General features: G+C 41.6%; 1 protein-coding gene across 4 annotated transcripts in view; it reads right to left on the bottom strand.

Annotated features, from left to right (window-relative positions):
- The window catches only part of RAB11FIP3 (RAB11 family interacting protein 3), a 166,005-nt gene extending 153,698 nt beyond the window's left edge, over positions 1–12,307 (bottom strand). Inside the window, exon 1 of one of the 4 annotated variants that reach the window (XM_074965711.1) lies at positions 10,669–12,307. In XM_074965711.1, coding sequence (XP_074821812.1) covers positions 10,669–11,667 — 999 coding nt within the window. In that variant the 5' untranslated portion in view covers positions 11,668–12,307. The remainder of the gene's footprint in view (positions 1–10,668) is intronic. The other 3 variants (XM_074965712.1, XM_074965714.1, XM_074965713.1) reach the window with 3 other exon arrangements.
- Between the last annotated feature and the right edge of the window lie 249 nt (positions 12,308–12,556).

Raw genomic sequence — 12,556 nt, 5'->3', positions numbered from 1 at the left:
TGAAAATGCATCTGAAACAGGAAGGCTCAATGTCTTTGAAATGGAAAATGAAAAAGTTGAAAGGAGCTTTTTTGTTGGCTTTTGACAGTGTCTTGTTTTGTCTGACTTATTAACTCAATCACCAACGAAGTATCACTGTGCCTTAAGGTTTTCATTTAGCTAGTTAAGCAGGCAGCTGTAGTGCAGATGTAGTAAAAAAAGAAAATGCTGTCAAAGTATTTTCATTCAGTTAATGCTGCACTGAGAATATGCATTACAGTCAGACAGGAGATGGAAACTCTGGCATGTGTTAGAGAAAGTTGTTGAAAGTATGAAATATACAATTCCCTGGGGATAAATTTGTGAGCAAGCATGTTTAACAAAATGAATACAGTAGCAAGATATCAAAATCAGGGATCCTTTTTATACATGACCATATAGCATTAAGAGATGCTCATTTCTAGAGCTGATGATTCCAATGGAATTTTTAAAGTTGAGTTTGTTTTTCCTTGTGTTCAGGGCTAACCGAAGGTGCTTTGACCACAGTATTTCAAACATCCTACACAACCAGATAAGAATGTTTATTTATGAAGCAAGGGTGGGGGGGGGCAGAGGGGAAAGAGGAGAAATGTTATAGAAACCAGTTTGACAGGATTCCCAAGAGGTAAACAAATACTCAGTTGTTCCCAAAACTAATGAAAAAAGAGAATACAATGCTGTCTAAGGAAATTCAGGGGTCCATTTACAAATAGGAAGCACCGTGGCAATATGGACAAGGAAAACCTATACCACAGACATTCCTAAACAGGATAGGGGGAGGATAGTATTCAGTTACCTACTTCTTAGAAGTAAGATGAGCTACCAGTTTTCTGCAGATTTATTCTCCTGTGCTAGATGGAAAGGACAATAGGCCAGGATTCCACTTTTAACAGCAATAACTGGTGCCATAATGGCTACTAAAACAGAACAGAACAGAGTTTACGACACCTCAGATAGGAAAAATGAAATCCTGAACTCAGGACCTAGTAAGCAGGAATGGCTTTTCAAGTTTTTCTCTTTTTTTTTTTTAAATTGTATTCTAAGTATGTGAGGGTTGGAACCATCTGACTGACAGGAAGCAAGGAAACCTAGTGCCATTACAAAACTCTATGGGTAGACGATGTCAGACTTATTTCTTACCATTTTAGTTCTCTCAGAGCCCTCAGCTTCTGGGGAACAGAGACCAAAATGTACTTTAGGCACTTTCAGCAAACAAATGAAACAAGACAAACTTGCTCCCACCAGCAAATGTGCTCGACACCAAACCGGCTGCTGCCATCTTCTTCCCAAACCTACAAGGAGATTTCATGCCATGCAGCATAAAATAGACAATCCAGGTAACAACTGCTTCTTCATACTCCGCTGTTGAGAAAGGGGAGGGTGGTATAGAGAAGAGCTCACTGCTTACCAGCTTAGATACTAAAATGGATGTAAATCAGAAAGCCATCTGCCCTTAGACACATTGCTACAAATCAACCTAAAGATATATTCCTCATTAAAAGGAAAAATAAAGAACAAACAGAGACTGGAAGCATTTGAGAACTCTGTTTAATTGAAAAATATTAGCATTGTGAACCGGCCTGAGGGACTAGAAGGAAAGGATGCAGCTGGATTTTCTTGGAAATTGGCTGCCAAGGATTTTGAAACAAGAGACGAGAATGACCAGATAAATGTTGAAAGATTTTTTTTTTTAAAATCCATGTTAGAAGAAGACCAACAGCTTGAAGCACATGATTATCGTCATCAGCAGGAATTACGGCAGTCACTTCACCTGACACACACACAAGAAATATAATATTTTCCCCCCGAATGTTATGCTGTTGAGCTACAGCCTCAGGCTGACTCACACAGTCTCAGAAGAAAAAAAAAAAATTAAAAAAATCTGGATGTGCGCACCAAGCAGCAGCAGCAGATGACTCTTCTACCCACAAACTGTGGGTTGCAGTTACCAGGAAGTCATTTGTTCTGTGACATGAAGTCAGCTGGGAGGACAAACACTTATTTAAGAGTACAAAAGGAATCTCAGCATCCAATGAACGGCAAATAATTTTACTGTCTTGATTTTAAATGTGGAAAGGATTATTATGTATGCAATTGGTTGTTTAGCTGTGTAAGGATATAAGCAACTTTGAAAGCAATCTTAATATGACATACTTCTAACTATGAACCATTTCTTGCAGATGAGAATCGTTGTACAAAAAAGTATTTTTGATTATAGTGAATAAAATACCTCCCAAGATGACCCCGCTGCCCTTTAATTAGAGAATTTATTAGACAACAGTACTGTTCTTCTAGGGGTATTCCATTGGGGAAGGAAACTTTTCCCAAATATCCACTTTATTTTATAGAGGATATTATCCTGTAGGTATGGAAAAAGTTAAATATACCTTTTACAGTAGAACCTCAGAATTATGAATACTAGAGTTACGAACTGACCCGTCAACCACACACCTCATTTGAAACTGGAAGTACACAATCAGGCAGCAGCACAGACCCGGGGGGGTGGGAAATACAGTACTGTGTTAAACGTAAACTACTAGAAAAAAAAGGGGGGGGGGGGTTAAAATTTTTTGACAAGGTAAGGAAACTGTTTTGATGTTAGTTTCATTTAAATTAAGACTGTTAAAAGCAGCATTTTTCTTCTGCATAGAAAAGTTTCAAAGCTATATGAAGTCAATGTTCAGGGGTATACTTTTGAAAGAACCACCATACATTTTGTTCAGAGTTACAAACAACGTCCACTCCCGATGGGTTCATAACTCTGAGGTTTTACTCTAGTTGTAAAATTGCTGCTAGTAAAGTGTCTCTTTAAGCACTTTCATAGCTCAGAGACTAAAAAACAAAGGGTTACATCTTAACGAGGAAATCAAAGCCTAAGAATTGATTATTGGTTTGAAGCAAGCTCAAGTTCTAGTAAACTACACCTGACAGCATAGAAAAGATCACTGCCTCAAAAAGCAGCTGGCCTAGACTCTCACCACACACTTGTCCCCCTCAAACTCTGCTCTGAAACAAAAAACCAAAAGCCACAAGCCTTGATTAAGACTTAAAATCAAATTAGTATCTTCAAGCATTCTCTGATAGCATTCCAACGAGAGATCAACAGAGCTCCAACATGGAGCGTTTGCATTATATAGAAAGCTGCAGTTTGGCATTATCAATGCCAGTCTTAAGATTTTCTGTCAGTAATTTGGAATTTTTTCCTTGTAATAACCTTTCCAAATACTTTCCATCTCTTTTCTTTAATCCATATTTTGGCCACCACCAGATAGAGAAGCAAAGCTAAAGCAGTTTGAATCAGACACCCATCTACCCATATTAGGCATTTCTAATGTAGCCATCACCATATAATCAAGGCCTGAAGAAACATTCTGCCCTGAGCAAAGGAACAAAAAAGGAATTTAAAAAGGGTAGGGAACTCAGGCCTGATTCTGCGTCTTTAAAGTCAATAGTTTTGCCACCGACTTTGGGGAACACAGGATCAAGAATAAATCTGAAAAGATACACTTTCTCTCCCCGCAGACCATTCCCAGATTTCAACTAGTGTAGTTATAATCTGAAAAGGGACTCTAAAAATGGCAACATGAGCACCTATGTTTCTTCCAGCTCATCAAGTCCACAGCAAGTTTCTTCAGTGTACAAGTAAACAGATTTTTCTAATTGCCAGCCCCACAAACATGACTAACTGATCTGCAGGCCAAAATTATTAAACATTTATATGGGGTAGCACCTAAAGCCATAATCAGACTGGGGCCCACTATGCTAGGCACCATACAGACATAAGGACAGTCCCTACCTCAAAGGACCCCAGTTTTCTAAGCTCCAAATCAACTGAAACTGGCTCCTAAATAAGCGAAATAGTCTTGTCAGCCCGCCCCCCTGAAGAGCTAATCAAGGCTCATGGGAGCCCCTTAGAAGTCCCCCGAAGGGCCCATGGATCCCCAGTGAGCATAAGGCTGGCAGACAGGGGAGGCCCTTACCAGAACCCACAAGCACAGCCAATGATTATATTGACCCCCCATATCACTGCAGGAGCTAAGCACCCCTCAAAGTTTAGTGAATTTATCCTCAACACCCCGGGGAGGTAGAGAAGTACCCCCCACAAACATTTTACAGAAAAGGAAAATTGATGCACAGAGAAGTTAAGTGACTTGGCCAATGCCACACAGGAAGTTTGTGGCAGAGCCAGGAATTGAAATCTCTGTCTGTCAAGTTCCTGGACAAGGACTTGGGAGATAAAATACAGACAGACAATCTGTCCTCTGCACATTCACCAAAAAGGGCAGAGTTCTCTATGCCAGTCTCAGACAGACCGACCGACCTTTCTTGCTGCCCAGCCCATGTTTTCCATGCCCCTTGGTCCCCACCTTCCCCTTTTCTGCACAGCAGAAATCCAGGGCCAAATGCCAATTCCCCACCAGTTACTGAATTCCCCCCACAACAGAGAGGTCCAGGACCCCCACATCCCTTCAATATTCCTCATTTCTCACTGCACAACTCTCTGTCCCCTCCCAAACACTACTGAGTTTATCTACCCCACAACTTTGGGAAGTAGGGAAATAGATCATTTTGGGGAGGGGGGTGAAGGGGGGAAGGCATCCAGACATCTTACGACAAAAATTAGTGGCAATCTTCAAAAATTCTGGTTTAAATTGACTTGCCAACTTCATATATAAAAGTCTGACAGAGTACCTGGGTTCTGACCAACACTTGTCCATTTCTTTAACCAGAGGGAACCTCTTTTTCCTGCAGTTCCTTTCCTTATTCGTGCACTGAGAGAGATGTTTTTGATACTATACACTTCTCCACCTGCTTTGTTCATTTTGAAAAGTGATGCTTTTAAAGTTAAAAAAAATTCTCCATATTCCTAATACATATATTCCATAATAAGAATCTTTTAATAAAGGCCTCTCTCATTTCAAAAGATAAAGTGACTTTCATTTTCAGCTAGCTGACAATAACCATAACTTCTCATGATATAATTTGGATATTTGTTGGAGTATTCCACCTCTGAAGTGCTTTTCCTGCCACAGGAGAGAGAGATCCATGTCTGTTGGAGTTCCTCTACATAGAATGTTTTATTAATAATGATGTAATGCCTGTTGAAGGGGGGAAAAAAGCAGACTAACCACTATGGTAGATTTTCGGCCAAACCAGCTGAATGTTTGAGACAGCTGAATCATTAAAGTTAATGGAAGATTTGTCACCGACAAAAGAATAAGAGGGAAAGTGAAGTTTTGTATCACCCGCACACTTCATTTAGCAGTTCAGAGGCAACATAGGCATTGTGCATCTGTCTCTCTCTCTCTCACACACACACACACAAAACATGTCTCTCACTGGAATTCTAGTTCCATTCCCAAAAAGCAAACACCAAAAATGAACCACCATTTAAACCTTTTAAAGTTGTTGCAGTGGCAGTACAGATGGAAGAAATGTAAGTGTCATTCACATTTAGATGGTGTAAGAATCCACTTGTTTTCATATACTTCAGACAGAAGTATTAGCTCGTTATGTAACTAGAACTCTCCTTTCACAAAGTCAGACAGAGAAGTTTGCAGAATTAAGGTTCACCCACAGATTTTTATATATTCCCCCTAAGTTAGATTCTGGGGGCACTGATTTAAATCTAAATACGATAAGTGAAATCAGAGACAAATACAAGTGTATCAGCAGTGATTCAAGAGGAACTTTAATCAAGAAGTCATAAGTCCGACTATACCTTAGGCACCTATCTAGCATACAAAACAATGACCTATAAGTCTTGAAATAAGATGTTTTACTCTGATGGAATAACAAAAAAGAATAAATGTTTGTTGCAGTCCATGTTCTCCATTTCACAGACTAACGTAAGCTGCGCAGTGGATATAAAGAAATGTGAACTGGAGAATACAGAGTCACACCACACCCAGGTGCAATTTCACCAGGAACATTACCTTCTGTTCTGGTATTCTATTCTATTGTCTATTCATGACAAGAGATGTTGACAAAGTGGAGGAAGTTCAGAGAACAGCATCCAGAACTGATTAAACGGGCTGGAGGAAAGATGAAAAGTACTAAATATGCAAAGCTTGACTAAGCGACAGCTCATGTGGAAGTAGAAGAGAAGCAATATGGTTACCCAAGAAATATCTGAAGGATGTAAACATCAAGGGCCCGGGTAGATTATAACAAGAGGATCTAACTAGGAGTGATGGGATATAATATAAGCTCATTATCAGGAAGAAGAAAAAAAAATACACACAGTAAGATGGGTTAGGATGCAGGCCACTCCCAAAAGAAAGCAAAGAAGCCCTATTGCTTGGCACATTTAAAACTAGACTAGACAAACTGTAGGGGCTAAATCTTTCATTTAACCTAGATGGATAGATTACATTGTGTAACAGGCCTTTTCCATCTCTATTTTTTCTTATTCTATTCAGAGGGAGAAGCCTCCAACCAGTAATCTTTTTGATCAAAAATAAGATTTAATTTTTTTTTCAAATCACAACATATAAAACAAAACTTGTCAGAATACCTACTCCACTTTGCTGCAACGATTTACACAGGTTACATTGTGCATTGCATAAAAGCCTTTTCCGAGTTTTTAATTTGTTGGTATTTGATTAGCATCCCCTTGTTTTTGTATAGTGAGAGAACATAGGAACACCCAATTAACCTTCTCTATACCATTCATTTTATATAACTATTACATCCCCTCTTATTTATTTCCTCTCTAAACTCAAGTTTTAAGCTGTTTAATCTCTCCCCATAATAAAGTCTTTCCATGCCTCTAAACTTAGGCATCACCCATTGTGGGCCCCTTTTATTTCTCTGTATCTTTTTTGAAATAGGGTGACCACAAATGAATACAGTATTCCATGTGAAAGCATGTTGTTGATTTATGTAATAACATTATAATAATAATCAGTATTTTTCTCTCCCATTCTTTATCTTAACTTTTTTTTTTTAAAGACACAAACACAATTTTTATTTTTTTAAAATAAAGCTGTACCAGGTTTTTAAACCATAACTACATAAGAAATTTAGAAATGTCCAGAGTGTATGACTAGTTCAATTATTCCTTTAAATGTGTATTGCCTTGCTTTTGATATCAGTTTCATCTGACATCGTGCTATCCAGTCACACTGTTCCTCTAGAGTTCTTGCAGTGTTCTCCAGCCTGCACTATCCTAATCAATGGTGTCATTGTCAATTGTTGCCATCGCACAGTTCATCCTTTTTTAAAGTCATTAAAAGATACCTCTCATAGTACAGATCCCCTGCACTATAATACATTTCAGCGTTGTCACTGATCATGCTCAGCCAGAAGGAACAAAGAAGGATGTTCAGATTTTAAGGTGAGGTTGGTGGGACGGGGGGCTGATAGACCTAAAAAAAGAAAACTTGTAAACTGAGCATGTTTGATCTAGGATCACAAGACAGAATTAAAATAGAACCCTGCATCCTGTCTCATGTTTGAAACTTTATCATTTTTGAAAAAACACTGCCTCAGTGTAAGCTAGTGCACTGATCAGACAGTAATAAATAGCACTATGAATAGATGATGCTAGAGAAATTAAAGAATTTCAAAGTGCTTTACACATTTTAAGTAACTAACATCCCTAACACTTGGTGTTATTCCCATTTTACAGATAGGAAAACGGAGGCAGGATGGGAAAGGATGGGAGACTTGAGCAAGGTGATCAGTAACAACTCTTCATCTTAAATGAATTTGTAATTAAGCTTAAACTGAATTGCACTGTTAGCAAGTGCAAAAAATACATATATTTGTTGCACATAATCTGTATGCCCTTATGTTCTATTGATTTGGATTGCTTAGTATAGGAAGACTGTCATGTGATTATATATATAGTTGAACAAGTTAAGATTGCTAGGCTCCATTTTAATTTTCATCCCCAAGACTACGCAAGACAACAAAAAAGTTGTGAGCAACCTGTAATGTTAATGGCTTTACCAAGTATATTACCAAAACTGAGGACCAAGTTTGGAAGGAGGGACTGTCTGCACCCTGTTGTAGGAATTATATTGTCTCTGGAAAGAGACAAGATAGAGAATACACACCTGAGGGCAAGGAATTCCAAATCCCTCCTCCTTTTACTGTGGGCTTGAGTGTTTCATAATTTTATGCCACTTTGTCCAAAACATTTGCTACTACCTATTAGAATTACATTATGAAACGTTTACTGTAAACGTTTTTAAATAAAGTTCACTGTATTTAAGTTCTGGCAGTATTTTGCCTTAGTTATGCATTCACAGGGTGAGTGTTTATATTTCCTTATAAGAATATGTTAAGCAAAGAAACCTCCAGACTCATTTCTGAACTAGCCCGCTGGAAGAGTTTAATCAAAATTCTGCAGTTTGCAAGGGGAAGGAAGAGAGAGCACTACAGCTTCTACTGTAGTATTCCACAGATTTCCATTAGGATGTGGTTTACAACTTACACTTCCAAGTACAATCTAAATATGTGCGTGGAAACATAATGCTACAACGAGAGGTTAGGATTCTGGCTTGTCCCTTGCTCTTGTACTATACAGAGCAGCGGATGGGGCAATGGGAAGAGCACATGGCTCTTCAGCAAACCCTCCCACCAACCCAAGAGTTTTGGAGAGAGAGTTATCCAAGCCTGGAGCTGAGGTAGGGAGGACAACAAAACAGAGTAATTCATTCTCTGAAGTGGAGGTCTTGTTACTACTTTATCCTCTGGGGGCTGTAAGAGGCTATGAAATTTTCAAATTGATGACTTAAGCCTAGGAAAGCAAACGCTCCTTCCTATGAAGCTACATAGAAGTGTTCTTTTGTTTATAACTTTCCTTCGTCTTTATCATTCCTATTATGCTACCTATTTAGGCATGCAACAAGTTGGTAACAGACTTACACTATCCCTTATCCCAGTATATCAGACTTGAGTTCCCTTCCCTTTTGTGACTTACAAGAAAAGGGCACGTTGGCTTGCTGCTGCTTTTATATGGATATTTTTCTAAAAACAATGGGTTTTTCTTAAATTAGAGAACAAGATTATAGACAGCTTCTCTCCTGCAGAAGTTCAAGATATTGTGTGCTGTTTCACAGCAAATTATATCTTTATGTATCAGGTCTGTACAGAAGACCAGATAAATCTCCTCACTGGATAAACACTCTACTTAAGATACATGCACACTCAAAAATGCAATGTCATTTTGAATATAGTTTTAGGTTTATGTAGGTATCAATACAAACCAAAACTGGAGATAGCAACCAACTAATTTCTTCCTCCTTGTAGGAAACCTCAGCTGTTAATTCACATTTTGGGTCATACCAGGTGGCTTCGTATTACACCATACCACATTTGATCTGCTACAAAGGGATATATCGAAATCCAAACTCACCATGGTACAATACAACAGAAACAAGAAAGAGGCTTAAAAAAAAAAAAAAAGTTGTACCCATCAAAAACTGAGCTATTTAATACCTACTATTGTGTTTAACATAATCAGGCAGATATACAGGAAATAGTGTCCACAAACATCAGCAAATGGCCTAAGTTGAGTTGAGTTTGTACACTTCATTAGCAAACATGTGCTTGACCTTTAGCTCATTTTGACTTGTTTTCTTTGAGACAAATAGTAAAAAGTAGGTAAAGCAATGTTGCAAATGGACCAATCTCATTTCTAACAAGCAAGTGTTCAAAACTCCCAGTTGTCAAATTTTACTTTGTTTTCCTCAGGAAGGTGCCTTATATGATACACATGCAAGCGTTTACTAATTGCCACAATTCTGAGGTGTATCAAGCTTATCAAGGCCCCATTGTACACACTCTTTACCTAAATATTTGGTTTATATGAATAATCTGAAGAAGTTGGCCTGGATAAGCAAAGAAGTCTAAAATGCAATGACAGGGTTCATAAATTAATGCATCAACAAATTGTCTTTCATAGAGCTGGGAGCCCACTCACTCAGAAATTCTGCAAGTAAAGAGGAGTATGAGTATATTACAGGTCCTCTCAATAATAACTAACTGTTTAAATCCATCAGGCTGAGAGATCAAGCTACTGAAGACAGATGCAAAGTAAGAAGGACCTACAAACCCATAACTAGCAAACAAAAGGATCTGGAGTTGTAAGCTTTCATTTGTTTTCCCCATCAAAACATAAGAGAAGTTACCAGAAATCATAGGAAATGTGAGTGGCAATTTAAGACATTTTAAAAATAAGGGTATCAGTCTGTGTCTAAAATTCACATGAAATTAGAACAGCAGCTAATTTGACATACAATACCATGTGCTACAATACTGAAGCACAATAGGAGGAGCTCAGCACTGTGCAAGTGTAATGCTGGCTTTTGTCAATTTATTGACCCCCTCTTAGAGTTAGGATATTGATCAAAGTCAACAGGAGCTTTGCCCAAGTCAGGACTACAGAAGATGGTCCTCAGGCAGACCATTAACATTATTATAAATACACTGCTGGAAAACACATATTGAAAGTTCATTATAGGAAATGTAATACTGACGTCTTACAGTACATAAGACTTACAATACATATACACCATTTTTATGCACAAAAGAGAAACATACCTGAACAACAGAACAGAGTGTACCTTAGGAGTGAAAAGAGTAACCATTCACAGGCACCTCGGCCTACATGAAATATAGATGATAAATTAATATTACCTGTTCTGCGCCATAGACTGTAGCAAACTGAACAAACTCCTCTATCTGCACAAAGCCATCCCCATCTCTGTCTAGTGCATCAAATACAGCTCGGAGACGGGGCTCATCTTCTTGACAACCTGGAGAGTCATTAGTTATGGAATCAGGCTGGGCAAACTCCGGGGACTGGCTCAGGTTGCTAGAGGAATGGAAAGCGGGGAAGAGGTCCATCTCTTTGTCAATCTGGGAGAAATCCTGGGTACTTAAGGAAAGCATCTCCTGGCAGCTTTGGGATATATAGTCCTCTGGCTCTTTAGTCCAAGGGGAAGTTGGAGTGAGTCCTTCAGAGTGGCTCTCCTCCTGGGAGGTCTCCATTCCTAAGTAAAACTCCCCTTCTGCTTGCAGGCTTTCGCTGCTTTCAGGAAAGCTTTCTCCCGTGTTTGAGTCCTCTGGACTTAGCCCAGCACTCCTAAATTGTAAATCCCGAAGAGGTGAAGAAACAGCCTGGTCCAGAACGAGAGAGAAGAACTGCTCTTCCAAGTCTGGAATCTGAGCAGAGGCCAGTGCACCCTGCACCACAGAAAGGTTTAAATCAAAATCGCTCTGGGGGCAACCATGACGATTATCACCTGCACCTGACTCTTGTACCAGGTGGCTGATTGGGTCTGTCGTGTCTTGGTCCAAGAGGCCGTTCTCCTGCTTTTCCATGCGGTATAAATACTCAATGGGCCCATCTGAGAACAGCGTAGGATCCAGCCCTGATAGCTTCATCTCTCCCAAAACCTGCTCTAGCACTGCTGGCCCACTCTCCCTCTCCTGTAAAGAGGGCCCCAGGAATAAAGGGGCGTCCGGGGGCGTCTCTCTGGGGACCAGCACCAGGTCGGGGCTAGGCAGCTGCCCGCTCTGCTCCATGATGAGATACCTCCCATTCTGCTCGGCAAACAGAGTCAGCAGCGATGCCCGCTCCGATTTGCTCCCTGGGTCCGAGAGAGTCATTAACAAATCCGGCTCCATTTTCATCAGAAAAAAAATAAAGGATTTAATACAAATCACAGCGGCTGTTCAGACCCTCCTGGACACAAAGGGCTGGGTTTGTGAGCAATCACTGCCCTGCCGTCTCCCCGCGGTAGAGCTCGGGTCTCCCGGAGAGCCCACCACAGATCCGCTGCATTGCTGCTGCTCCTTGCAGCCTCCTCTGCAAACGGGAGATGCGCTGCTGCCATTTGCCTGCATCCATCTTCTCCATCCCTCCGGCGTCACATCCCAGGAGGCGGCGGCGGCGGCGGGGCAGCGGCTAAAGGAACCCCCGTGGGGAGGAAAAGGCAATCGCAGCCGCGCACGAATCGAAGGCGCCTCGGTGGCTGTCCCACAAAGCCTGCAGCCCGGGCTCAGCCCGCACCCCGAGGCTGCCCCCGCCAAAGAACCGGCGGCGCCCCTCGCAAAGGATGGTGCTGCTAAGCCACGAGCTCACAGGGCATCTGCTACCCCGACGCCCCCGGGCTAACAGGGGGCAGGGGCGGGCTGTGCTGCGGCACCGGGCTGTGCTCCCGGCCCTGCTTGTGGCCCCGAGAGCAGACTGCGGCCTTCGAGCTACTCCGGGAGCTGGGCTCCCCCGACGGCCGAGGAGAGTGTGGGGCGCCCTGGGGGTCCTGCTCCCCGGCTCCGAGGGCTCCCGCCAGCGACTGGCTGCAGCCTCTGCTCTGGCAGCCGGCTGGGCGGGCCGATCTCCGTGCTGGCCGGCCTGGCTCCGCCTGCAGCCCGGGGAGGGCTTTGTGTCTCCGGGCTCAGGCTCCTCCCGCGCCCGGCGACAGGGGCGGAACCGTGTCCGCCTCCGAGCTGGGCTCTGCTGGTGTGGGGAGCTGTGTGTCCCCCCACGGGGCTCCGGCGTGGGGGTGTTGTATTGTGTGGC

Source organism: Natator depressus, chromosome 10 (assembly GCF_965152275.1).
Source record: "Natator depressus isolate rNatDep1 chromosome 10, rNatDep2.hap1, whole genome shotgun sequence".
In the NCBI taxonomy this organism is placed as follows: domain Eukaryota; kingdom Metazoa; phylum Chordata; order Testudines; family Cheloniidae; genus Natator; species Natator depressus.
The sequence above is the reverse complement of the archived record's forward strand: the minus strand, read 5'-3'. Positions and strand labels throughout refer to the sequence as shown.